The sequence below is a fragment of the Athene noctua genome, chromosome 1 (genome assembly GCF_965140245.1).
Source record: "Athene noctua chromosome 1, bAthNoc1.hap1.1, whole genome shotgun sequence".
NCBI lineage: Eukaryota > Metazoa > Chordata > Aves > Strigiformes > Strigidae > Athene > Athene noctua.
This window is the reverse complement of record NC_134037.1, coordinates 70,350,758-70,378,551: the sequence shown is the minus strand read 5'-3', so window position 1 is coordinate 70,378,551 and position 27,794 is coordinate 70,350,758. Positions and strand designations below refer to the sequence as shown.

Sequence of the window (27,794 nt, the reverse complement as noted above, 5' to 3'; positions counted from 1 at the left end):
GTGTAAATTTGCAGCAAGTGGTGAAGAGTAGATTCAGTAAATGCCAAGACTGTGTGGGTACTTGGCCTTTCTTTTTTGATTTTATACATTACAAGAAAAATAATGTTTTCTAATACTGCTTTAGGCCTGTAACACAGGGGTTACAAGAGGAGCATAGCCACAAAAAGTAATTGAAGAATAGCCAGGAAAAGATCAGATATACTTTGGTTGTATTGGGTGTAGGCTTTTCTTTCTTCTTTCTTGCTCATGTTCTGTCATCCCATTTTTGTCTTTCACATGTAGAACTGACTAAAAATATGTTCCTATTCTTGGTGTGCATTAAGATCCTGTATAGCAGAATAAAAGCCTGACTAAATATCAGAACCCAGTGTACGTGTGAGTTGCTGTGTTTTTACTGGAGTTGCTTTAGACTCGCTTGCAGGAACTCTGAAACTTCTGCTTTCTGTAAAGCTTTTTTTTAAAAAAAAAAAAAAGAGGTTTTAGCCCAGAGGATAAAATTAGTTATTGTTATGAAACCTGGTTGTAAGGCTGTTGTTTATAAGAATGTGGAAAGATGCACGCTGCATGTAGTGTTCTTCTTAGTGGAGAAAACATGGTTTTACTTGAAAAGTATTTTTTTTATACGTGGATCTGATCTTATGTATTCCACTTCCAGCTGTAGACTGTGTCCTGAATCCTTTCAGGTAATAAATTTAAGTGTCCTCAAGATTTTTATAACTATTTGCTGGAAGAAAGGACAACACACTTCAGCACTTGTTAATTCTGTAGTAAAGAAATAGTGCAAACGATAGTTTTTTATTGCGTTGTGGTTTTGTTCGGTACTTTTACTGTCTCAGAGATGCAAAATTTCACAGTTTATCTGGCATTTTCAGTACCATCTCTGAAAAAGGGGGGTGCAAAGTCTTAAATGATAGTTTGGTAAGAGGTGTGGAAAGGAGCCTCGGACCAGTAGAGAAGCAGTATCCCTGGTGCTGGCAGTGATTGTACAAGGAATGTTCATCCACTTCCTGCGTGTCAATAAAAATGCAGGAGAGCACCTTTCTTGACACAGGGGTTGCTGAAACATCAGTGCTGTCTTTTTTTGCAATACTCCTGTGGATGTTTTTGCACAAAGTGGTATCTGTCAGAGCTTGAAATACTCTTGCACAGTTCCCTTTGAACAGGTAGCACAGGACAAGTTCTAGCACATAGCTGCTTGACATGGGGCCGCCTACCGCGGGGAAGGAATGCCTTGCTTACATACATCTGAATTGATGTGCTAAGAACTTTGCCAGTCATTTTGCCGATTACATACTGGGCTGTAAATAATTACTGAACTTCCATTTTGAATCGTAGGTTTTTTCTTTTTGTTTTTTCTTTTTTTTTTTTTTCCCTCCCCATTAAAGGAAGACAATAGCAGTGGGAAATATTGAGGATGCTGTAACAGTTTGTGATTAGCCTGGAGATATTTTTACAGTGAATCCAACATAAATCTGCACATTTTTTATTACTATGCTGTCTTTGTTTTTGGAATGCAATATTTGCTCTCCTTGTGTTGCTTTCACTAGTACTGTTCATTTAGTAATGCACGTGGTGTGGAGTATGTCAAATTACAATTGAAAACAAGTATTGTGAGTGGCTCATCTAAAGGATGAATAAGAATAGAAAGACCTAATATTTTCCTTAAAGAGGTGCCTTTTCTTTGTTATTTTCATGCACTTGGCAAGATATTCTAGCTGATATTTGAACGGTGATTGAAAAAAGCAGTCTTGTTTTTGCGCACTTGCTGGAATTCTTTATCTATGCTTTTAACATCTTGTTTTGGAAATTGAGATATTCAGGTACTGGGATGTGATATGCTGTGAAAATCCCAATTGTGCTGAAAAGGGCAGAATGAATTGGGCAATAGGGCCCCTTGAAAGGATGTGTATTCACTCTTGTCCCATAATTTTTCCTTCAGTTGAAGTCAGTGTAAGTGCTTATTGGAGCAAGCAACATACAACTGTATATTTGTGTGCAGTTGCCTTGGGGGATTTTTATCGTCTTTTTTTCTTACGATTCCCTGTCTTGGGGCAACTTTCTCTTTTTAGCTGCAGGTGAAATGAGCCTTGCAAATATATTTATCAGCTCAGGTAGAGGTGCCCATGTTTGCCCTTATTGCTACATTAATATTGTTAGTTGTGCTATATATTTCCTCGTGGAAAAATAAGTGAGTAAGGGAAGCCTGAAATCTTGTTCTGGATAGAGGTGTTACGGATGCTTGGTCAGTGTTCTGCTTGCTCTTCCTTCTGGGAGAGGAAATGGTATTGGTGGGGGGCTCCCTTTGAAACCCTATTTGTGCCATTAGTTCTCCCATTGGTTCACATGATTTTTAGTGAAATCTGCCTAAGGTTGTGGTATACATGTCAATTTTGCCCTTGTGGCTGCGGTTTCCAACTGGAGGCTTCCCGTTTGGTGAGGAGTGCTGCCTTCACAGGCAGCGGGAGAGCCTACCAGCCCTTCCTGTGGCAACCCGTCCCTTCTCAGAGTTATTTAGTGGAAAACTGCAGTGGTTATGAGCTGATCTGTCTCAAAGGTCTCCCTTCTGCTTGTGAGACAGACGAGGTAAACATAATGACAGTAGGGCTGGGGAAAAATCTGGACCTGTATTACAAAAAATACATCTTGAAGCAGCAGTCATTTGGATGGAAGTATGTTTTGATAACTATTGAGTTACCATGTGAAAATAAGTGTGTAAATGCAAATCTTAAAAAAAAAAAAGTTGATAATCTTTCTCCTGAATAAAGCTGGTGATGGTATGTGACTGGCCACTGCAGATTAGTGTCTTCACCTGGGCTTGACTCTTTGTCAACCTTTGGACACCCTACAGTACCACTAATTTAGAATATGGTACTTCCTGAAACCATACTACATATTGAAGCAGTGGCTTCTTTTTTTCCAGTATAGAACAAAATCTCAGAAATTTTAAAGTAGCAGATAAGTGGACTAAATCCATGCAGTAGGATTGGAGGACTTTGGAGTTCTGATGCTTTGAATTGCTCCACTGGCCAGAAAATAGAGCTAGATAGTCTTTCTCTGACCTAAAGAAAGGAAGGTATGGCTCACACTCTAGCAGCTGCTGAGAATCCCCGAAGATGATGACCAAGGGACATTCCCAAGTCTCAGAACTTCCCATGAGATAGGAGAAAACCCACCTTTTCCATTTAGTGCAAGAAACCTAGCATCCCCTTCTTCCCCTTCTCCTGCCCCCAGCCACATTTGGCTGTCCTGTCAGTCAGCTTTGGTGGAAGAATTTCACATTAGTAAGGTAGGGTTTGATGCTAGTTGCCAGGAGGCAGAAGCTTTTTAAAAGCCTCTTTATCCAGCTGACTTGCTCAAAAAGCCTTCCTTCCTGATAAGCAGAACAGAAACAAAGATCCTGGAAGTGACCCACTGGTAGAGTGTGGAAAGCTGGTGGAGTTTCGCAGAAGCTGGTTATTGTCTGCGAAGGGAAGGGAGAGTGTTTTTTGGCAGGACTCCCTCCAGTAGTTGGAGAAGCGATTTGCTGGGGGGCACTTTGGCTTCAGCGGCTGTAAGAGCTCTAAGCTGGGGCAGTGGGGGTGGAGGGTGAGATTACAGGAACATGTAAGCACATGTTGAAATCTAAATGATAGTTTTGTGAACAAAAGTGATCAAGGTACCTAGACACGACAGGAGGGAGAAGAAAACCCCAACCCTATTCAATTGCCTGTACTCTAATACTGGCAGCCAGGCTAATAAACAAGAGGAGCTGAAATTTGTCATTTATGATTATAAATTTAATCTACTTGATATTACTTGAAATCTAGTGGGAAGGTTCACAGGATTGGAATGTTAAAATAAATGTTTATAAGCTATTTAGAGAGAACTGAATGGGTAGAAGGGGAGGGGAAACTGGTACTCTGTATAAAGAGTGGTATTATGTATTTCTGAATCACTGAGTACTCAAAAGCAAAAGATCCTAAATGCTTCTGAGTTACTGTCCTGGCAGAGAAGACAGGAGATGAGGGTACTAGCTAGTACCCGCTAGTTACCACTGAAATAAAGAAGAAGCAGGATGACCAGTCCTTTTAGAATGTTACTTGCATTGGAGAGGGCGGGAGGAGCAGGGACTTAACACCTTCTGCTGCCAGTATTCAAACCCTTAGGAGTTTCTCTTAAAAAACTGTGGGTGTAAATGGAGGAGACAATCTGTCTGGAAAAGCATTGTATCTGACACTGAGGAATTCAAAGGCAGATGAAGAAGACCTGGTCACAGAAGTAAGTTAATGTTTTTTAGTTGTAAGTACCATAGCTTGATTTAACTCTGTTGTATGCGGAAAGAATTGAGCTCAAATAAGCAACAGCATAAAATCTATGGCCATGGATGCATCTAGATTGGTAGATATATTGTGTACACATACAAACATGTGTCTCTTACCTTCAGAGGGGCAGCAACGCAAGGATAGGAATGGTCACAAACTAAAGGGTTTGGGAAGAATTTTTTTATATGGATGATGTTTGGAAATGGCTTAAAGGTTTTTTACTAAGTGAATAATTGAGGAAAAACTAATTCTCTCCTGCTGTTTCTGTCTCCAGCATCTGTCAGAATTTTAAAACTAGAAGCTTCACTTCTTGAAGCTATTTCTTGTTTTGTTTAATAAGGATGTTCTGAATGTGGATTGAGTTTATTTTAAAGTGGTTTCTTTAACTAATGAAGACCCGTTTTAAAAGGAGTAAAATTCCTTCAACTATAAATAAGCACTAATTGTGAATTAAAAAAATGATTTGGTAAGAAAGAAATGTTCTGTTTACCATTTTCTAATGTAATAAGCATGTTAAATTTAAGAACTGAATAAATATTTGCTTAAGTACATAATTGCTTAAATAACTGTGTGTGTGGACATTTAAATAGGTTTTTCTGGTTAGCAAAAAGACTTGCCAAGCCTAGTGCAAAACCTAGAGCTAATAAGACAAAATAGAACAGTTACCAATCAGTGAGACTAAACCTTTCTTTAAAATAATAACAAAAAAACCCCAACTGAAGATTAATATATATATATTACTCATACCTGCTTGCCAATTAAAATAAGGATAAGACCAGACCTAATATATTTGAATAAATCCACTGTGATCTAGGAACTAAAATGCAGGTCTCACTTACAGGATATCTCTTTCTTCTGGAAAAGCAATGACAGAGGAAGCTTTGAAAGTCATGGTAGATAATCGGTTGAGTGCAAGTTCCTTGTGCAATCCTGCAGTTTAAAAGCATTCATACGATATTTGGCTGAGTAAAAGAAAGTGATACTAGACAACTGAATCTGGTGTTTGGTCCCTCAAAATGGTTAGTGGAGATGGAGCTCAGATAAAGAATTAGGATTGTTGCGGTGAACTGGAGAATGTGGTTGTTTGTAAGAATTCCCAAGAACTGAATAACCTTTTTGGTTAAAAGGAGGTGATTCAGGTCTCTTGGCCTGAATCTGTGTATAACTGAATACGTGGAACAAATTTTAAAGAATAATTTTCAGTCTAGCATACAGGTATATAGCACGGGCTGTACTTTCACAGACAAGGAAAGCACACTGACTGGAAAACTGTGGCCACATGTGCATGCCACGTGACGCTTGCTGTCTCATTCAAGTGTTGAAGAATATCTTCAAACAATCAAAATAACCCCAAAAGATCTGGAAATTAACTTGGTCTTTAAAATATTGTGTGACATGAATGTGAAATGGCTTTCCTTCTGCTTTATTGCAATCAAAGTTATTTATTTTTTCTTTCTCTAGTGAATCTCATGTTCCAACAATATGGTCAGTGTATTAAACTCGTAGCACATTGTTATGTCTTCATAAACTAGGAACTTTAATTACTAAAAAATAATGTAGTGTGGTTCTTAATTTTGCAAAAGTGAGTGCTTTTTGTGGAAATGAGTTCTCTATGACTGAGATGTTTACTATCAGGCAAGTAATTTAAAATGCATGCAGAAGGTATGAAAGCACCTTCTGGAGATGGAAGGTGTTCATTCTTGTAAAACACCCCTGGTAAGCTCTAAGAGTTCAGAAGACACAGAAATGCTGTTTTACATCTTGCTTGGAATCATGAGCAGGGAAATACCTGCATCCTCCAGGAAAAACTTGTAAGACAGCAGCAAGCTGTCAGGCCAGTCCATGGGCTGCCATGCTCTCTGCAGTGTGGAGAAGTGTGGCCTGTGAGAAGCACTAACCAACCATAGTTTATAGGGAGATTCGTCACCAGAATTTGACTTGGTCCAGTTCTGTAATGCCCATTTAAACTGTGAAGCTCTTCTTTTTTTGAGCTTTTTTTTTTTTCATTTCCCAAACTTGTCCCACTGAGGGTGATTGAGAGTTTCTTTAAGAAAGGTGATCAGGTGTGGACTTGTAGGTTTTACTGCGTTTGTGTGAGGCACTTTTGGAGAACGATTTTTGCATTTTGTAATTTGGTTAGCCATATGTCTTGATTCTCACTGCTTGTTGTGAAATCACAAACGTGCAAAGAAAAGCTTACCTTACCAGATTTCCATGTGAGAATGCATGCAAGTGAATGCATACTAAGCACTTCTGTATCTGTTCTGCTCTGTCTTGGCATGCTTTGGGAGTAAGGGTCTTAATACTGTTTGGTTAACAGTTTACTTTCCAAAACTGACCGCAAGGAAGCAAATCAAACATTCATAAAACTATACAGTAGATTAAACTGTGACTTAATCATATCAATTTAGTCTGGCTCTATTAATAGCTAATAAATGGCTTTATATTTTTTTAATGCCTGGGAGCCATGTTACAATATACTCAAGTTATTATTTCAGATAATAACCTCTAGTTCTTCTAGACAATGAACAGACAGTTATTACTAGTTTTTATATAAAATGTAATTCTTCACTTTAGAACTTTTTGGGGTACTTTGGAGAATAAATTAAACTTAATACACAGTTTATTACAATTTTATATGTAAGCTTTGCTTTTAATAGTTCAGTTTTCTTTCAGATTTCTGTAAACCTAATAAAAATGTAACTGTAGTTATATATTTATGATAATTTCATTTTTGTGTGCTTTTAGTAATGCATGTATACTACATACTAATGAGCAAATGAGATAACACATTAGAGTTGGAGTATAGACAGAATCCTGGTAATTAGGATGCTTGGGTACAAATTTTGACTCTGCTGCTGAACTGTTATGCTAATTTATTATAAAATGCATGATACTTGCAAGTAAATGATAAAATACCTACCTGGTGCTGCATATTCAGTAGCGCTTTATCCAGATAATGTTTATTGAGCAGAAGTCGTGTTCTTGCAAAATATGGAAGCAAAATCCAAGTTTTAAATATGCTGGCTTATAGCATGCTTTGAACAACTGTGCTCTTACACATCAGGTGGAAACACTTGTGCTGTAGACATATCAATTAATTGCTTTTATCTCAGCACTTAATTTGATTTTTTTTTTTTTCCCCTCTCTTCTCCTGTTAATCCAGTCATGTCTTGATCTTTTCAGTCTCAAGTGATGTCAGGACAAAATGTGCCTTGTTGCTCTCACGAGAAACTACCCTCCAGCACCAGGGTTCTAATGTTTTCAGCATGGCAGGATTTGCTGTATGAGCATGTGTGTTCATGCCTAAGACTGTAGCATCATAAGAGAAGGTCTGGAGATGAACTGGGGAGACCTTTAAAAATTAGGATGAGCAGGGGAAGCAGAAACCAACGAAGACATACACAAGGGATGGTATGGCCACCTGCGGAGTCAGGTAGGTGTCTGCTGGAGAGTAGGGCAGTGGGGTAACAAAACTGGTGTGACTGCACCAGAGAGAACCATTGTAGTAACTGTGAGATGAACTGGCAAGGGCATGGATGGGTTGCTTAGCTATGCAGGCAGAGAAAATTGTTAATATTAGGTGCTGTTTCTCTGGATGAAACATTAGGACTTTGGAATAATTAACATCAGGATCACTGAGGTAAGACTGCTCACTGGTTTATTTAGGCACAATTTGTTTTACGTTTTCTTTTACGATTTACTGACATAGGAAGTTACTGTAACCCTGGAAGACTGGTATATTGGAGAGGGCATGCATATGCGTGTAGCTTGTTAGAATAGTCTGTGTAAAAGCAGTTTTAGAAGTTTAATTTAGCTAAGTGGGCAAACTGTTTGTTTTTCCTTAAAAACACAGCAGCTTAAAAATAAGATTTGTAGCTGTTTCCATTTAGTTGTCAGTGGTAGATTGTCATTTACTCACCTGTTAGAATAGGTGGCAATCCTGAAAAGATGACCAGCAAAGAAGCCTGTGGCCTACTGTATAGATGAGGGGAATTGGAAAAGGTGTGTGGGCATCCCCCTCCACCAGCCATACTGGTAATTAGTAGATCCTTGAGAACAATTCACTATGTATTTCTGTCCTTTCTCTTCATCTGGTCCCAGTTTTGTTAAATTTTGTCTTTGACATAATATATATATATATATATATATGCACATATATACATACATATATGGTGGTATGTATAGATCTACAGATCCATAAATATCCTGACAGCATGGATTCCTGGGCAGTGGTAGGCACCATTCTTAGTGATGGCCCTGGCTGTTCTTGGCTCTGTCAGCTGTAGTGATGCTTTAAATCTAGGATTTGCTATTACAATTAAATACAGACCATGTATAGCTCACAAATCCACCTCTGCCATGACCCCAGATATTGATTTATTTGATTGGACAGTTGGAAAACTATTCAGAATTATCTGTGGAGCAAGCAGCATTTTGAAACCAGTCTTTATTAATACTAAAATGATTTATTGCTTCTTACAGTCAAAAATAATTTGGAGTTTGAGGGTGCATCTGACATTGCATAAATCTCTAGGTAGTGGTGGGTGTTTGAACAAATTTTATGCAGTCTGTTTATTCACTTAAAATTTTCAAAACAAGTATTCAAAAGCTGCTTCATTTGAAAAGACAGAGTTTTCACAGCTTACCGGGCTGCAGATTTGGTACCAATGAACTTCAAAGCTTTTGCCAGGACAAGTGCATGCATCTTTGTATTGCTCCACGATTTGGTGGTTTAGCTTAGAAATGAATTGTAAATGTCAGATCTGAAGAAGTGCTTGTGTGACTGTAAATTTGTGTGTGTGGTGGTGTTTTTTTTTCCCCGGCTATGTCAGCCTAGTAAGACATCCTCTCCCCCTACACATGCTTTGCTTTATTTATTCCATGTGTGCTGTTATTTGTTTATTTATGTATTTATTTTTAAGTATCGTTTGCATTCCGGTCTAAATGTGCTTGAAAATTACCATCTGCTCTCCTGCTATTTAGATAGGGCATGCTACAACTGAGGTGAAGAGCTGTCACATCAAATATTTTCATTCTAGCTTTCGCACCTTTGATATCAAGTTACATAATTGCAGTGCAGGACCATTTCCAGGGATTCCTTATTTTCTTTTTAACCCTGCTCTGCCTCCCACCAGTCCTTACTGGATTTTGCTGCTTTTTGAGAGTGTTTCCCGTGCAGATGCAAATTTGTGGGTGCTCGGAGGTGAGGATTCAGCTCCTTGAAGGGTACCTCCTTTTGGTTAAATGCTAAAATTTAGTAGAATAAGCAGGAATAGAAAACCAGAATGTGTCTGTCTATTGTGCAAAACGTTTATATACAGATAAAACATTGTAGGGGTGTGATGGTTTTGGGGTTGTTTGGGGTTTTTTTCCTTGTGGTTTGTTGCCATTTTCCACAATTCTTTTATTTTCTCAAAGAAAGTAAAATAGGTCAATGACATGTGCAGAATAATTTCCTGTAATGCTGAAGCTTAATCTACTAGCATTTTGGTGGGTTGGGTTGGTTTTGGTTTTTTTTTTTTTTTGCTTGGATTTGGTTAGTCTTTTACGTTCAAGAAGTAGGGGAGGTGGAAACTGCTCTCAAAATTAGATGATTATAAAAATGAACAGATCATCTGTATTCACATTGACAGTCACTTTGAGTTGAATGGGAATAAACTGACAGAAGATGGTGTTTGGAAATGAAACATGACGGGAAAGCAGTTAGCACAAACTGCCCAGTAATTTCTCATAGTCAGGAAAAGAGCACCATTAGAGAGCAGGGGTTGTGCCAGTAAAATAGCTGTAAGATAAATTAATGGTCTTACAGTACCAGGTAGTAAATTTGGTGCATGTCATCTGCCCACTCCCTGCTGGTTAATTCGGTAATGGGGTGCATACTGGCAAAGGCACGAAATTCCAGGTGCTTGTATTTCCTGCGAGGTAGAGTTAATTGTCCAACTTGTTTTGACCTGCTAGGGCTCTGGTGAGACAAACCTCTGTTGGCCGCCTCCCGGGTGAGATGCCTTGTCCTCTCTGTGAGGTGGCAGGAGGTTCCCCTGTGTGCTTCCGATGACATCTTCTTCACTTTTCCAAATAGTGACAGTGGTCTTCTGTATGATTTTTTTTTTTTTTTTTTTCTGCTGCTGCTGAAGTAATGAATGCAATAAATGTAATTAGTTACTTTTACAAGATGGCTTGTGCATTCTTGTGGCTTACATTGGAGGGATCTTTATTTTCATTGACGACTAGGTGCATCTTTTCTAGCATAGTTGGACACCATGGAGGCTTTAGTGGCAGGTTGGTGCTGCTTGTGGTTATGTGGTGTGGGCATCCCTCTGCTCCATCCATTAATGCAGCCCTTGACTCACCTGAGCTTGGGGAGTGGGATGAAAGATCCAGGCAGTGGGACAGAGCTGAGGTCGTGAAGCTCAACCAAACCACACAATGGGGATAATACATTTCTCCCTAGCAAACTCCTTTTTTTCCCTCCACTTAACCTGGAAGAACCATGCCTCAGAGATGTTTCAGCTGAAGTTGTGCTCTGTTAGTCATAACTGTAACGTGTATTATCAAACCCTGGTGTGGTAGCAGTGACCTCAGGCCTGGAAAGAGTGCACATCTCGCGTAGTATCATCCATATGTATGCATGCTGTGTATGCCATGTGCAGGCTTTCTTTTACAGCAGTAGATGAGACATTTTCCCTGTCTGTAAAAGCTGCTCCATGGCTCCAGAGTGCTGGACCATGGGTGTGGTTGTTAATTTAGAGAGGAGGAACATGGGTTTGTCCTGGTTTGATCCTATTTTCTGAGCCATGCAGGAAGTTTTCTTCCTGCTCACATGTGCCACTTCATTATTTGAGCTTGAGTTTTGTATCTTCCGTTGGTCAGCTGAAGCATTTTGGGAGATAGTGGAAATCCAGTAACATACCATTTTGCTCTGATGTTACTCTTCCAGTACCACATACATTGGTGTTGAAGGCATTGCCAAAATCTGTTCAAAAAGCAGTTTTGTGTTTGCAGTATCACATTGAGATTGTTCTTCCAGAGGAAACCAAAAGTATCATTCACTACCTCTCAGATGATTAATTCTCTATTTCTTTTTCTGCAAGAGGAATAGGGCATGGGAAAAATACATGCCCAGCTACAAAGAGCTGGGAACTGCACAGCAGAGCTAGGTTTATGTTTTCTTAAAACTAATCTGCTTCCTCTTAGCAAGGACTCATGTACTTGTGGTAATTGAATGGGCTGCAGGGTACATCGGGAATTGTAGTTTTGCAGTGTTTTGTGCTCTGAAGATTAATAATCTTACAGCCTTCTGAGGGATATAAAGAGAAGATGTTCTCTGACAAATAGTTATCTTGTATTTCAGAAAAGTGCTTTGAGCACTGAGCATACTTTCAATTCATCCCTTCAGTTTTTACCTTGATATCCTTAGTAATGGCAGTATTCTAAACATCTAAGCTTGTGTTTCTCCTTCATCCCGCCTTGTTTTCTGCAACTGTTTAGGGTTGGAGATGTTTTACTTAGAAGACAGTTGCATGTTTCAGAAATCTTGAAATACAAAACTTCAGGAAAAAATATTACAAATGTTTTTGTTCGGCTTTGTAACTAGCTAGATATTCGAGTCCAAATTGAGCAAGTAAGATGTCAGCCTTTTATGTCTGAAGAGTGAGAGTGCTGGCAATATCCAAGTAATAAGATTTTAAGTAAATATTTATATGGTTTCTAACTTTCAGATAATTTTCGGCTTTCCTCTGCCAGTGATTTCAGCAAGATTTTGTTACAAATTTGTTGAGTTTGTTAAACACTAGTTTTGGTTTATCCACTGAAGTAAGTTGTTACCGAAGAGCTTAAGTAGGCTGAACACCCAAATCCAGTTAGTACTACGAAGGTGACCATCTTTCTTCCTCATCTGTTACCCTATGCATTTACACCAGGGAGCTGCAGAGGTTTTTGTGGCTTACAGAAAAACTACAAATTCTTTATTGTTTCTGTGCTTTTAACACATACTTAAAAGTGGCTAAGAATACATACAAGTACTTAGAAAAATGTAACTTTAGGCTGGTTGGCTGAACGGAAAAACTCTTGCTGCATTATTTATTTTTCCTAACACCTTTCACATCCCTCAAGGCACGTTATGACTTTGAAAACTGGATTATGTATGTGCATTGACTACCCAAGTACTTAAAAAACTACACTGTGCTAGACATGTTACAGTGTATTTGGAAGAAAGGAAATGGGAAAAATATTTAGCAAACTAAATTGGTAGGAGAAGATAAACAGGCAAATGTAATTCTGTATAGGGAGAGTTTGTTCCAAAGTACTGAGAGTAGGTGGTGGGCTTCATAGCTCTGCCATAGATTTAAAGGAAAGATTTCATATGCTGTCTCTACTGAGGTGATAATATCTGTCAGCTTCACCAATATATTTTCTGTATCATTAAGAATTATTTAAGGTTTTTGGATGAAGGACTAATTACTGACAAAATTCAATGAGCAGGTCTGTGTTAAGTATAGATGTGTATATGCGTATTTAATGTATCTTGGATGTTGGAGTGATTTTTTTTTTTTATTTTTTTTATTTTTTTTTTTTAATGCTTCTGAGATTTTTCTTACGCTTTTTCTGGTTTGCGTGATGCAGAATACAGTGTGCATCAATCACATCGCTGTTACATGGCATTTTGCTGGTGTTACAAATCTGAGTCAGAATCAGGGGGATGTGGGAAACAGTTTCCTTAATTTTGGACAGTTTTCTGTTCCTTGCAGCACACCGATTCAGTTTGGATCTCCTGCTTTCCCTGTGGATCAGTACAGTGCCTTTCTAATTTTAGCGAAGCTTAACAGTGTTTCATTGAATGGGCGGGAGACTTTCCTTTTTTTTGTTGGGAAGGAGAGGAGGAGGTTTAGTTTTCTGCTGGTTTAGTGCACTGAAATGGCTCAGCTCAGGGCCAGGCTGGTGCCAGGACCGTGCAAAAAAAGTAGTAGGGAGTCTGTGCCGGAAGGTTGGAGGAGGGTGAATATCTGGCACTTGGCAGTTAGATCGGCTTGCTTTGCTGCATTGCCACAGTCAGAATAATTTGAAAACAAGCAGTAATTTGCTAGTTAAAGCCCATGTCCTTGAACAAGGCATCTTGGTGGCTGCAACTGGGTCTGCCAAAGCTGTGCGGTGATGCCTTGTGTTCTTCTGTCCAGCAGTTCCATTCTGGACCTAATAAATGTTTAAAAGGAATTGATAAGTGTTTCTATTATTTTCTTCTGGTTTTACAGCATTTTGTCAAGATGCTTTGTCTGACTTCTCAAACTAGATGTGTTCAGAAAGATGATGACTGCCTGATGACTATTACAAAATACATTAGCATAGGATTTTTCTTCAACAGTCCCATTTGTGAGAAGTAATGAGGTAACTGCACAAGAAGTTTTGGCTTTAGTTTGGTGTGTTTCAGCAGCCTGTTAGAAAAGCATTGTTTAGGTAGGCACTTCTAGTAGACAGTCTAGTAAATTTCCCCCCCCCCCCCCCCCCCAAGAAAACGGGCTGTCAGTGTGTTCTTCCCTTGTGAACTTGGTCTCTGTGCAGGAGATCCACTCACCAAAATGCTGTCTGTGCCATCCTGCTATTTATGATCAGTGGTGTACTGGTTCTCTCTACCAAAACTAAGGAGAAAACACATTCCAGAGGTAAATAAGAAGAGTAAAAACCTCAGCAGTTGGCCCTCTTGCTATCGTCTTTTTAGATGTGTAGTGGCTTTTGCAAGTGGAAAAGAAAAATTGCAGAAGTCACTCTGATGACACAGATTTGCTACCAGCATGTGATTGCTCCTCTGTGTATAACAGCAATAAGCAAACACAGAATCATTTAATTAAATTCATGTATCTATTTTTCTTATAATATGTTATATGCACTAGAATTTAAGTTCCTTAAGACTGTTTGGAAAGCTTAATTTTTTTGATCACATTTCCTAAATAAGTCTTAAACATCAGGCAGACTGTTGTTTGACATGGATTTGTTGTCATATTCCAGATCTGACTTGGATTGTGGCAGAATTTATTTCATAAAATCTCTTCCTACTTCTCATTTCTCTTTCTTTTTAAATGGCACCACATCAAATGTTGTCCAAAATCTGACTCACTGCTGAAGTAAGTCTTCAAAAAAGACAGATGGAGAAAGCAAATGTTGTTAAAAATTTTGTCTGAAGTACTGTAGCTCTCCTAATAGTCACTTTTTTTTATCATGATTGGTGTACATGGTTTGATTGTTTTTTAAATTTCTTTTTTGTTCTTCACTGTTTCTTAGGGGAGAGATAGCATATAATTGTACAATGCTATTGTTTTAGCTATACTATAAACAGTATGTTCTCATGGAGTTTCTCAATTAAGCAGTATAAAATGAGTTTCTGTCTTGCAGGAGAATAAAAAATGTTCAGAGATTCTCTTACAAGAATTTTCACTTTTCCCCTCTTTTTTTAAACTATAAACCTATATAAGTATTTATTGAAATTTGTGAATATCTTTAAACAGATGTAAAAATTCTTAACTAAAGTATCTTTACAGATATGTATGCATTGTAGTTTCTGTTAAATTCACAACACTGTGGGGAAAAATATGTTGAGGTTTAAAGTGTGTGTGTGTGTATGTGAAACTGGTAGGACTTTGTTGCAGTTTGTGTATTAGTTTCTCCAAACTCTGTACATATCTGTCTTACTGATTTTTAAATTTTTTTTTTTTAAAGGAAGGGTAGTGGGATTTTTCTTTTATCCATCCAGATTGTGTTTTCAATCAGAAATATTTCTCAACTGCAATGTCCTTTTCAATTATAAAATAGTATTTCCCTTTTATAGCTGTGTATTAAATAAATTTAAAAATAGGATCAACATGACTGAAATAAGATCTTTTTGTCAAGATTTATGTGTCTGCATACAGAAATACTACATTTCCGAGTACGGCAAATAATACGTCAAATCTGAGCCATAAAATAGGAATGTAGATGGATCGTTGCAGTGTATGTATTTTACTGTTACTTTCCCAGTGATTTTTCTTTCATGTAGATTGACATAAAGACAAATATGTACTTTCCTTTAGATATTAAACCCACTATCTCACCTGTGAGGGATTGTAAAATTATATCCCTTTAAAAGAGAATACATCAATCTACAAAAAATTGCATCTTCAAGACAAGGTCTGTCTTATTTCTCTATTCGTAAATGTATTTAGAAACAAAGAGAAAGCTACAGGATTTAAGTCAGTCTGAAGATTGCATCAAATACTGGGATTCCTCTAATTTTGCTATAAAGTTATGTAGCGTATTGACATTATTTCACACTTGTATTTTGGCATACAGTAAAGAGGTATTTGTTCTGTGAGTATCTGTTCAACAAGTTTTTTTTAAAGGACTTACATCAAAGGATCTTACCGCAAATTTAAAAGGATGTAAAAGGTTTCTATGGTACCATAAACAGTATAACAAATAATTTGTTGTAGAAGCAGCTTCTAAAATTGGGTCTTTGGGGTGGGGAGAAATGTTTAATCTGAAGATATAGCTGGTAGTTCTTAATGGTAATTAGTAGCTATTGAAGTAGGAGTTTAGGTAGAACATTAATTAAAATAATCCCATCCAAGCCTTGCAATAATAGGCACTGACTGCCATCTATCCATGTGTTGGGTTTTTTTAATCAGGCCTATCAGACTATCATTATCTTTCTGCCTAGCCTGTATTTCAGTGCAGTTTTCCATTCTAATACCTGAAGCCTTTCTCCTTATGGGTGAATGCCTAAGACTGACTTATAGTCCTCAGGGGTGTTGGTGTTTATCTCATTGGCTCTGAAAGCAGAAGTACAGGGTATTTTTCAAAAGTATATCCTTAATCTGGAAACAGCTTTATAACAGAATATTGCAGTTTATGATAAATGAAAAAAATACTTTTGAAGTACAGGCTCCATTGCCTTGTTAGTGTGCTTCCCTCTGTCCACCCCTTCTCCAGTCTTCATCTTTCTGTCACTCCATTAAGTACCGCTCGGTCATCAGTTGAAAAAGCACTGAAGATGGAGTGAGCGCAGTCTTAACTTTTTTGTGTCTTTATTCAGCTAGATGAAGGATGAGGACAGCTGTTCACAATGGTGGAGCTCTTACCATTTCCATCCATTACACAAATTGGGTCAGGGAATAGAAAGGGATGTGAGTGGTTGCATATGGTCCTTAAAATTGAAGAAGAAATTCTACTGTTTTTAAGCGTGTGCTAGTGAGGGCTAGATGAGCCGTATTTATTTATTGTAATACCTGTTTGGTTGGGAGTTCAGATGATACTCACACAGGGGCTTTGCAGCCCTGAGTGGGAGAGGCAATAACTTGTGAGGCTTCATTCCCCTCAGAGCTCAGGATTCAGTTGAAATCTCATCTTTGGAAAACCCAAGCTGTGCAGACCAAACATTAAACATCAAGCTATGTTACTTTCTGACCTGAAATCATTTTCACCAGTGCTGTTCAAGTCTTTGGTGCCTTTGGCTTCAGAGTAATTTTGGAAAGAGAGGATAGCAGTTGATTTAGTGAAATCATAACTCCATTATCATTAACTTTATGAGAATGATTTGTTCATTTTATTGATGTCTTGTTGCTTATGTTCCAGAGAAGCAAAAAGGTCTGTCAGTGTTTTGGAGCTCTGTAGATGGGGACAGCATTTTTCCATGTTAAAATTATCTTAACATTCAAGAAAGTCATGTTCTGCTCTGCCTCGGTTTAGTGTGTATGCCTACAGGTTTAAGGATGCTACATGAAACAAACTATAATATGTGTAAATTTAACTTGGTGTGCTTATCTTTGTGCTGCATAAGTCTGTTGTAAGTCCATATTAACTTTATCTATATTAAGTCCATATTAATTTTGAGTATTTCTGCATTTTACTTAAGTAGGATAATATACTGCAGTACATTAGTTTGGATACCTGTAAATTGTTGGAAAATGTAGAGAGTGTAGTTTTCTGCCAGGCAATGAATTTTTGTCATAGCTTAAGGACCTGTGAAAGAAAAATGATTTCAAAAGAAACAGTGGGGGTGGGATGGTTTGAAAATTTGTTTCATTTTTTTTCGGAATAATGTTTTTCTTTTCAGTGTTGTTTTTTTTTTTTTTCTCCAGTTGTAAATTATAATTCGTTTGTTCTTGGCAGTTATAGTCAAATCTCAATATTCAAATTTTGTAACTCTTTCAGTTTTCTGTTTTGACAGACTTAGATTTTTTTTTTTTATATGTGTGTATGTGTAAAAATTGCTTTCATTCTTAGTTGAAAACTTCCAAAAACACTCTTAATAATTTCTGTCATGCTTTGGTACTGCACCTCATTTAAAAAAACAAAACAAACCACCCCAAACTAACCGTCAGAAGTTTTCACATCTCCATATCAGGCATTCAAATCTGCATGCATGTAATTAAAAATTTTAACTTCTAAGAAAAAAGTGTTACATTTCTTTTATTTTGATATGTTGTAGACATGGGTTTTACTTTTCCCTCTCTGTCCTCCACTTTGCTGAGCTCTGAAGAGCCTATTAATCTTCAGCCTTACTCTCCCCATTTCCTAAGCTTTTTTGAAAGCTCCTGCATTTTTGAATTGGGAGTTCTGTCTCGGTTTGCCGACTTCCCTTAGCATGGTAGAGTGGGGAGAAATAATGGCAAGGGGAGAGATGCTCTGCCTATGGCTCGGAGGGTTTCTCTCCATTAGCTGTACTGCCTCCTTTTTTCCTTGTCTGAGGTAGGGTGGGCTTTGATGGATCTTTTAATATGAGTATCATCTTCCAACACAGAACATGGGAATGGATTAGCCTAGAGGGTATGAGAGTCATTCTCCAAGACAGTATTTTAAAGAGGACATTACTGACAATTCTGCTTCATACCCACTTGTGTTTTGCCAGCACTGTTCTGTGTGTGTATTGGTAGCTTTGAAATAATTTTCTACTGTTAGATGTTAAAATAACCAAGTAATACATTTCATAGTGTTGGATTCATTCACCCTTCAGCTTATCCTTTCCGGTGGCATACTGCTTGCTTATATGAAAAAGAATTAGGGAAATATTTAAATGGATTTGTTTGGGGTTTTTCCTGAGTCAGAGGGGCTTTCTTTCAGTATTTTGGTGTACATAGACCTGAAATAGGTTCTTAGTAATTAACTAGAAGAAAAAGGTGGGAGGATAGTAGTTGCATGTGTTCAGTTGAAATTCCTGCTGTAATAGGAAGTTCTCAGGCAAAACAAATTCAGAAGGGAAAAGATACTCCTGGGATAAACCTTGGGGGAGAGCTTAGTCTGTAATAGTTTGCTGGGATCTACCAGGTCATGTGTGTGGAGATACTGAAAGGAAATAAGAGGTGGCAAATAGGGGTGTTATGTTAGAATTTTTAAGGAAAAAAAAAGAGATCAGTTTGGGGTTTTTTTTCTGTTAACAATTCTTTGTTCTAAAAAGTATTTATTTTTCCCAAGAAAAAGCAAACCCAACTTTTTGCCAATAAAGCACAAATTCAGCCACTTAGAAATTGTGTGTGATTAAATAACTCTTCATAAAGATTATTATGGATTGCTGCTCCTGTTGGGTAGTTATTTCTTGGTTGAGAAGACATTGCTGCTGACTTCGGAGTTGCAGTAATTAATCAGGACCTTTGACCTAAACAACTGTTTTGAATGGATGTTCAATGATAATCTTCACTCCTGGTCATTTCAGTTTATTGTTGGAGAATGCTGCAGATCCCAGTCAAGTCTCCCAAGTCTTCTGTGTAGACACGATGGTAGTGGTAGTACTGAAAGGGTAAAGCAAACGAGAGCAGGAAAAATGCAGTACAAACAGAAGAGGATCCTGGTATTATAAAATAAATCTAAAGAGACCATGTCTAGAGAGAGATCTGCAGAGTGAAAACAGAGCACAGAAAGACTAAGAAAGAAAAAGTCCCGTGAAGTCAGTGGAAGGCACCATGTCCAGCACATCCCTGAGTTGTTAGGAGCTGTGATGAGGGTGCTGGGTGAGGGGCAGGGGCGAGGGTGCCCACTCCTGCTCGCCCACAAAGTTGCCTGTGCAGAAGCAGGGTCTGTTAGGCAGCCTGAGTGCAGCTCTTTCTCTGCTTTTGCAAACCCTGCTGTGCAAGGGCAGCGTTCATTATATACAATGACTGTGAACTTCTTGACTTGTATTTATTGACCAAAGCCTGAAAATTGTTAATGAAATTCCTCTGTCAGCAGTTTGAAGCCTGAACCTTTCCTGTGGACATGTGGCTCATGTGCAGCTCCATCACCTTGCACAGGGAGGGAACGTCTCTTGTCTTAGGCAGCATTTGATAATTTATGTGACTTGGGTTTGTTTTTTTTCACAAAAGGGGATTTCAAAGGATGGTGACTTACCAGTCGATGTCAGCCCCATGCTCTCTTGGTGTGAGCTTGTCTGAAGTTCTTGGGGGGGTTTTATTTGGTTTTGTTGTTTTGTTTAGGTGCAAGTTGTTCAATATAATCTCTTTCCCCTTCAACAAGCCTGGCTGAAAGCACTTTTTTGTTAGTATTACTGAGGTGTTTTACTGCAGTGGCGGCAGTGATTACAAGTCTACTACGTTTTGGCTAACAAATGCAATAAATGTGATGAAAATCCCCCTGTGTTTTACATTTCACTGCATAACATGCTTATATAACATGTTAAACACTTCTGTCTGAAGAACAGCTTTCCACAAAGGTAAAATGTATTTTCCATGGCGTTTTTTAGAATTACTGTGGGAAACAGTAATTTCTGCTTGCTTCTCTGTCCCCACATCTCTTAAGCCTACATTTTGCAGTGTTTTAAAAATACACATTTTATTATTTTCCTGCTGTCCTTTGAAGTAAAATTTTTCAGCATGTCTTTCAGTTTTATGAGGTGAGAGGCTGTTATCTGGAGGACACGGCTTTCCCGATGCTGGGGACCTGGCGGAGGCACTGGGCGGGAGCAGCCAGGTCCCTGCCGGAGCGTGCTGTTGCGCGAGCGCTAATTTGGCTTTTTGTATTCTTGTCCTGTCTGTTTGTGGTATTTAATGCTCTAACATCTCTCTGGTTGGGTGAACCCATATGTCATTCAAATGGGAACCTGTGCCTTGCCATTGGCCTGACAGCCGCTCAGCCGTGGAGCACAATGATAAAATTATGAAAACTGTGTCTCTGCTCATTGGACCAGTGGAATTTACAAGCATTTCTCCTTGATGTGCCTAAACACTATATTGCTGTGCCTTGGCTCACTTGGCAGATTTTTCTGGATTATAAGCCTTGTCAATAGTGTGAAAGCTCACTTGTGTCTTTTTTCCCCCCTACCCTCTTCCCCCCCGCTCCCCTTCTTTTATTTGTAGACATGTGCTTCTCTGAAAAAAAAAATAAAATCAAGTCAGCTGCCTGCTTTGATGGTTGCAAAAAATATATATATTTTGTTTATATGTTTAAAATAAAAGCCGAGATATTTTTATGATAAGCAGTGTTTTGCTGCTGCTTAGTTCTGTCAATGTATTTTAACAGTCAATATAAGAAATGTTATTTATATGCAGATTCTGTTTACTTCGGCATTATTTATAAAGCAATATTGTGTGATGGTAAAGCCATCTCTGTAAAGTCATGTTTTTGCTTCATGTCTCCCTTTTTGTGGTATGGTGCACATTACAGATACATAATTCAAGCATAAATGTTATTTGACATAAGGGAATGAATCTATTTTCAGCTCATGAAAAAACCCTGTTAATATAAACTTGAAAAACTCTTCCTCAAAATCACCATTGTTGAACTGATAGCACATTTCTGCTGTAGTGTAGCCTTACTTTTTTTGCATGTGGTTGAAATGTCATGGTAATAATCAATTCATCTTCCAAAAGTTAGTGAAATATGCTTGCTAGTACTTGGTAGTGAAACCAAGCCCTTTAATCCTAATGTATTAGTAAGGTATAATTTTGCTGAAATAGCCTTGGCTTCTGTTTCTGTATATCTTGCTTGCTTTGTGTACCTTGTTATTGGTTGAGTTTAGAAATTCAGGACAAGTTTCTCAGTAATTAAAATTATAAAGGGTCTCCTGCACCCTTACGTTATCAGAGAATTTGCTGCACTTTGTGCATATGAAGGATGAATTTGCTGTTCAAGCCTAGAAATACTGTTGAATGTCTGTTGCAGTATATATACTGAAATATCAGAGAAGAATTCACTGCTTGTTTCTCTGATAGTGAATTTTTGATAGTGCCTCTATGTAATTTTCCCCCTTTTTTTATTAACTGAATAAACAGTAGGAAAAATGTAAGGAAGGAATAGTCAGGGTAGTTGAAACTAGTTTTGTTTTTGCGTGCATTTGTTTTTAATACAAGTAGTATAGTCTGTTCATATTTTATTGGAACTCCTTTGCTTTTGAGAAAAGTAGCAAAAGACACCTAAGAATGTCTAGCAGGAAAACTTGGTCCCTGATTAGTCTTCCAATTAATCACAAGTTTTTTTGTATCATAGCTTATATAGCACCTTTCCTGACTGTCATCATCAGACAAAAAGATTGTGGAGATCCTTTTAATCTGATGCATTACAGAGGTTTTTCTGGGCTTTCTGCTATCTTCTTTGGGCCTGCTGGGAATAGCGTAACAGTGGTGTTATCTTTCACATTCAAGATCTATGAAAATTTTAAAACTGAAATCTTTATTTTCTGTTTGCCAAAAAAATTATGTGCTGCTTTGTGAAATGTAGACAAATCCATATTCCTTGCCCCAAGGATATTGCAGTATAATTCCCATAGCTCATACGTTCATGTGTGCATCACTAGTTACGCTAGTAGCATTGGTCCTGTTAAGCTCTGTGGCAGTACTCATATGATTAAATTTTAAAAATGCATAGCAGTTTGTAGAGTTGGAACCTGAATAACATATAATGGAAATAAATAAGGATGTAGGTGGGAAAGATGTATAGAAAAGGTTTAAGGTTTTGCTGAGTTTGTAGGGCTTCTTTGGAAACATATGCATTTCAACTGGGACTGACTTCATGGTTTTATTTATAATGTCAACTTTAATAAATTATAAGGCCTATATAGCAAGCACTTTGAATTCGTGTATTTCATGAATCCAGCTGTAATGTGCTTTGTAGGGCTCTGCAAAGCACTGCACTACATTGTGTGTCTGCCCTGTTCATGTGCAGAATTTCTTTCCTACTCCTTTTATATTACTGCACTTGAGAGAGTTTTCACTTGCTAGTTGGAACAGAAGCTGAAGGGGATCTTTAGGAAAGCACAGTCAAGCAGACATAATAAATTTTGAAAGGCATAAAAACCTACCTCCCAATTGAGGGAGGTAAAGATTTACAATACATCATAGAAATACTTCTCTTTTTTTTTTTTGATAGAGCAAAAATCTTCTGACTTTGCAAAGCTCTTCTTACTGCAAGGCAGTGGAAGAGCCACTTGCAATGTAACAAGTTGTTTTCTTTTTGACTTGAAGATGAAATAAGATTATTTTCAGATCAGTTACAGGCAGTGCTTTTAAATAGGCGCTTTTCTAGGTATTTTCTCTGATGCACAGAATGATTATGTTGGATGCTAATTATTTGATTACATGCCTTTTCTTCTGGAGAGACATTGAGATACACTGCACTGAATCAGCTTGTCTTTCAAGGGAGCAGGTCCTCAAAGACTTGCTTCCCAGGAAGAACAACAAACAATGGTGATACAAACTAGCATTTAGTTACAAGAGAATATCTAGTAGGTATGCCTTATGGTGGGAAGTCATAAAATCAGCTGTTTTTTAAGGGTCATTATTTGACAGCTTCCTTTAAAAAAGTCCAAAAAAAAGCTGCCCCCCCCCCCCCCCCCCAATCCAAAATGTTAAAAAAATTATTTTGAAACACTCCCAAATTTCCAGGCTAAACAGGATATATATCTTTAAGTTTGAAGACAGCTTCTTCTTTTAGATTGATAATTTAATGACACTCACCACATATCGAAGCTGTTGAGAGAATTGGATTATAAAGATTTGTAGATCACTCTTAACAACATAGACTATTAATTTATTTTACCTTTCTAACATTCCTGTTACTTTGAAATGTTTCTTTTTAAAGAGCAGTTATATTTTATCATAAAGCATTCCTGCTTTCACTGCAAAAGGGTATTTATTACTGCTTCTCTTCTAGGTGAAGTGTGATGACATCATCTATTCCCATCTATTTTAAATGTAGTAGAAGGGATAGGTTTTGCAAGCACACTGCTTATATGTGAGGAGAGGAAGAAAACAGCTGGACATTGGAAGTGTTTTGTAATGGCTTCTTGTGCAAAAGAGCCTTTCCTTACTGCAATTTCATAAATTTACTTGTCTAGATGAAAATCACTAATTGCATCTTTTTAATCCCAGAGTAAGACTTTTAACGTTATTCCCTTCCTTATTAATATGTTTTTATAGACTTTTGAAGGTATTTGTGGCTACTGTATTTGTGTGGGTTGTTTGGCTATCGTTAACTGTTTTGAATGTTGATCTTAGTTTTGAGTCACAAATGATTTGCAGCTTTCTTTGCTTACTAAATTTCTTCAAACATTTTGATCTTGGTGAGTAAATAGTAGCACATGCCATAGTTCTTTTTTATCTATTTTCTGTAAAATTAAAGGAGTCTTGATAATTTTAAACTGAGGGGATCTACTTTATTTTTACCTCTTGACATGAAAGAAAAGCTGAGTGGAAGCTGAAGGAATAGACCGAAAAAGCACAGATTATTTAAATTTGTTTAAATTGTTGTTTGCTTTTAATTGGCAGTGCTCCTGTTCTTCCCAGCTTGATCCCCACCCCCCAATTTCTGGGCTGAGTATTTCAACCAGAGGTCAGTTTGGCTCTGTATTGTATAAAATACGCTGCAACTGAACTGCGAAATGGAACAACAGCATCAGCATAAAAGCAGAGACCATATTAGGTCTGAGAGGATGGAAGTGCGCATAGGTTATCAATAAATATCCAAATCAAAGTGAGCTTACTCTATAGATGTCTTTTTTTCATAGTGAACTAACAGTGTTTTTGAGCTCCAGTCCCCTTCTCATCACAGAGTAATAATCCCAGTTCGCGCTGTTCATGTTTTCCCCTTTTCTTTCTTCTAACTCCCATAGCACAGCTTTTTCAATCCAGCATTCACTGCACATGTTCCAGTCATGAGGTTACAAAGCTGACATTGCAGTCTCAGCAGAGGTTATCTCTTTAAAATTCCCTAAAATTCCCCTTTGGCACATCCAGTTTGGCAGCTGGGTTTCTGTAGGAAACTGATGGAGCCACCCCCTCCCCTTATGTCCTTTATAAAAATAGAAATCTATTAAACCTCTGGCCAGAAGGGCAGATGGGTAAGTACTCCCTCCAAAGCAGACAGTGCTGCTTCCTAAGCTTTTCTCCCTGGTTTCAAAAAATCAGATTTATAGACTTAAGAGCAAACTAAGTAGTGAAAATGCCTGCTTTTAATTTTAAAATGCAGCTTACCTATTGTTCTTCAGAACATGTGAACTCTGTGATTTGGAGGGTATCTACAGCTGCTGAGGAATACTGACCTGTTGTTTGAAATATCTTAAATAGTTATGCAACTGCAAAATTGGAAGCTTAGTTTAATCTTAGAAGCTCATGCCTGAACAGTGCTGTAACCAATAAAGTACAACTGGTACTCAGAGAAAGATTTGCCGAACCAAGTGGGAGGCTTAAATATCTACCTACCAATAAAGAAAAGTGATCACTGACCTAATAATATTCAAGAACTAGTCTAAATGGGCATTGCTCGCTTGCATTTTACAAAGTGGCTTTGCTTCCATGCAAATAATGTCCCTGAAAGGCATTACTTGCTTGTTTCTGCTTCCTGCAAGGAAAGAAGGGAGAGAGAGCTGTATATGTATCCCTCCCTACATCACTGCTTTCCCCTTGGGTGTCATTCTGGGTGGGAGCTTCAATGACTGCTTTTCTGCTTAAAGTGGGTTAAATTTTATGGCAGAATTTAAGTGTCTGAGTTTGAGGAGACCTGAAAGTCAAGGTGTCCTTCCTGAAAGTCAAGGAGACAGGCTCCTTTTGTAGCTTCATTTTGGGCTGCAGCTTTCTTGTGGCACCTGGTATCTTTGAGGGCTCTGCATGTCCTCTCTTCGGGAGCACTGGAAGTTGTTACTTTGCATATGGGGTGCTTTTTTGGAAGGTGGATTTTTTGGAATTGTGGAGTTGGATTCACAGGATGAGGAGAGCCCAAGAGAAACAAAGATTCTGCAGTTCAACGGCAGCCATAGCCAACCCATTTGTAGCTGCAGTGCCACTTCTCTTACATCACCTCTGGGTTCATCTGACCACATTGAGTTGTTTCTGTGCACTACAACAGCAGAAGGCTGTCCATTAACTTTCCGCTATTTTGGTGTGGTGAAATGACTCAGTAGAGGATCAGACTATCTATAGGAGACTGACAAGTTTTGGGTGAAGACATAAGCCAGTGGGACTTCTGGAGCAGTGGAGAGATTGGCTTGGAGCTGTCGACCAGCTGTTTTGGTGCTCTAGCCTCTGGAGCATTATATAAAAGGTGAACAACCCCCACTGTGTCCTGCTGTCTTTCCAGAAGAGGCAGTCCTACTTTTTATGGTGCCTTCTGTCAGGAGACCCCTAGTTTTCCCTGGCCCCTCAGCATGCAGAGGTGGGTACTGGGCAGTTGTGAGGCAGGAACACACTCAGTGGACTAGGTGAGGAGCTCAGAAGCATTTCTACGTGGAGTGTTTCCTGTAGAACAGCTTTGAATGGCTCCCTCCTGAGAATGTGTGCTTTTTCCATCACCTTTGGAAGAGCTTAGCACGCTGTTGGCCCCTCCAGAGAACTGCAACAGCAACTACTATTTTGACTCGCTCTGCCTGGTGCTTGTGATCTCTCTTTGAGGACTGTGACCCCTAAATAGGCTCTTCTCATCTCTTTGTTGATGGTCAACAAACAGTGACTACATGCACCTGGCACTAAATCCCATTTGAGTTGCACAGAGAATTGCATTTTCTTACTGTAAGTTACCATGTCTATTTTCTTGCTTTTACTGAGGAAAATCTTTGTTAACATGGCTTCGCTATTTCACCATCTTTGAGTCAGCCTGAAGCCCTTTTCTTTGTATATTGCTTTTTAATGCAATGAAGTGTCTACCTTCTTGTTATGCTTACTTTTTTACCATTCCTGATTTCCCCACTTATTTATTAAGAGCTTCATGTGTGTTTGTCATAGGAAACAACAAAAATAATTTTGTCATTACCCTCCTCTATGTCTCATGGAGTTTGAGGTGGGGAACCCAAAAGACCACCACTCCTAAGTTGTTATAATAAACTAAACAATGCAAGAATTTGCAAGTTTAACACCAGTCTGGGTGAAAAAGCATAATGCGTTGTGTGAGCACTTGTAATCCATTTCAGTGCAAAGTCAGATGGGTTAACGTAGATTTCCCTTCTCCACCACATGTGCAGAAAAATGTATTTATGTAATAAGTGTTGACAGTCACCTCTTGCAGACCTTTTTGGAAAAGACTGCTTCTTAACAGTATTCTGTAAGGAGAAGTGAGAATGCAGAGGACTGAATATTCAGAGAGCATGTGTGGGGAGTTACGGTTACCTTGGAAGTGAAATGAGGAAGGTGAAGGGTCTTCACTTGGGTGTTTCAGACATTCTTAATCACCTTTCTGAACAAGCTTAAGTCTGGGCCTCTTTTATCCTTAGCCCTATAAGACAAAGGCTACCTGTGACACCTTTATTACACAAAAGCAAAATGAACTATTCAGTTTCCTGCTTGTCTGTTATTTTTGGCAAAATGCACTGCACCAGACAGGTCCCACCATTCTTTACAGTCTGGGTGTCTTGGATTGAAAAAACAAAAGTTGATTTTTTTTTTTTTTTTTTTTTTTTTTTTTTAACTGAAAGATTTCCCTGTAATGCAGCTGTTTTGTCAAAAGACACACTCTTCTAGACTTTACAGTTTGGAGGTATTGAATGTTCCTGATGGATCCTTTAAAGTGTTTTGAAGTGTGTAATTAGGGCACTTGAGCATAAAACTACAATTATACACTTGTGTGTTAATTTTGTGTACAGATAGATATTACTTCAGTCTGGCCATAAATGAGAAGGAAGCATTTTATTGTGAGGGTAAGAATTTGTTTTGTGAATGCTTAAACAAAATAGGTGTTCAGATAATAGCACAAAACCACCAGACTTAGGGGGGAATGAGGGTTCAAGCTTTCAAGAAAGGGAAGAAGCATGCATGGATATATGGGGGATGCTTGGATGCTTTGAAAGAATAGTAGCTATTATAAAGATCAACTGATGGAGCACAGTATTTGAGTTAAGATTAGTTGCAATATTAATTAAAAAAAAGAATTCTGGTAGGTTGGCATAATGAATGAATAAGCTGGATGGCTGATTCTTTGTAAGTTTTTAAGGGGGCTACTTTCAATTAATCAAAATAGGTCATTATTGATATGTGATGTTAAAGGTTCTTGTTTGTTTTTTTCCTGTTCAGTTTTGAGGATAATGTTACATGAACTGGATTATCTGTGTTCAGATAT

At 38.1% G+C, this 27,794-nt stretch overlaps 1 protein-coding gene across 4 annotated transcripts in view; it reads left to right on the top strand.

Moving 5' to 3' along the window:
* ARID1B (AT-rich interaction domain 1B) overlaps positions 1-27,794 on the top strand; it is a 334,209-nt gene that overhangs the window by 42,428 nt on the left and 263,987 nt on the right. Inside the window, exons 4-5 of one of the 4 annotated variants that reach the window (XM_074896517.1) lie at positions 7,570-7,585; positions 10,477-10,483. The exons of the other annotated variants lie outside the window; for them this stretch is intronic. Coding sequence (XP_074752618.1) covers positions 7,570-7,585; positions 10,477-10,483 — 23 coding nt within the window. The remainder of the gene's footprint in view (positions 1-7,569; positions 7,586-10,476; positions 10,484-27,794) is intronic. 4 annotated transcript variants of the gene reach the window in all.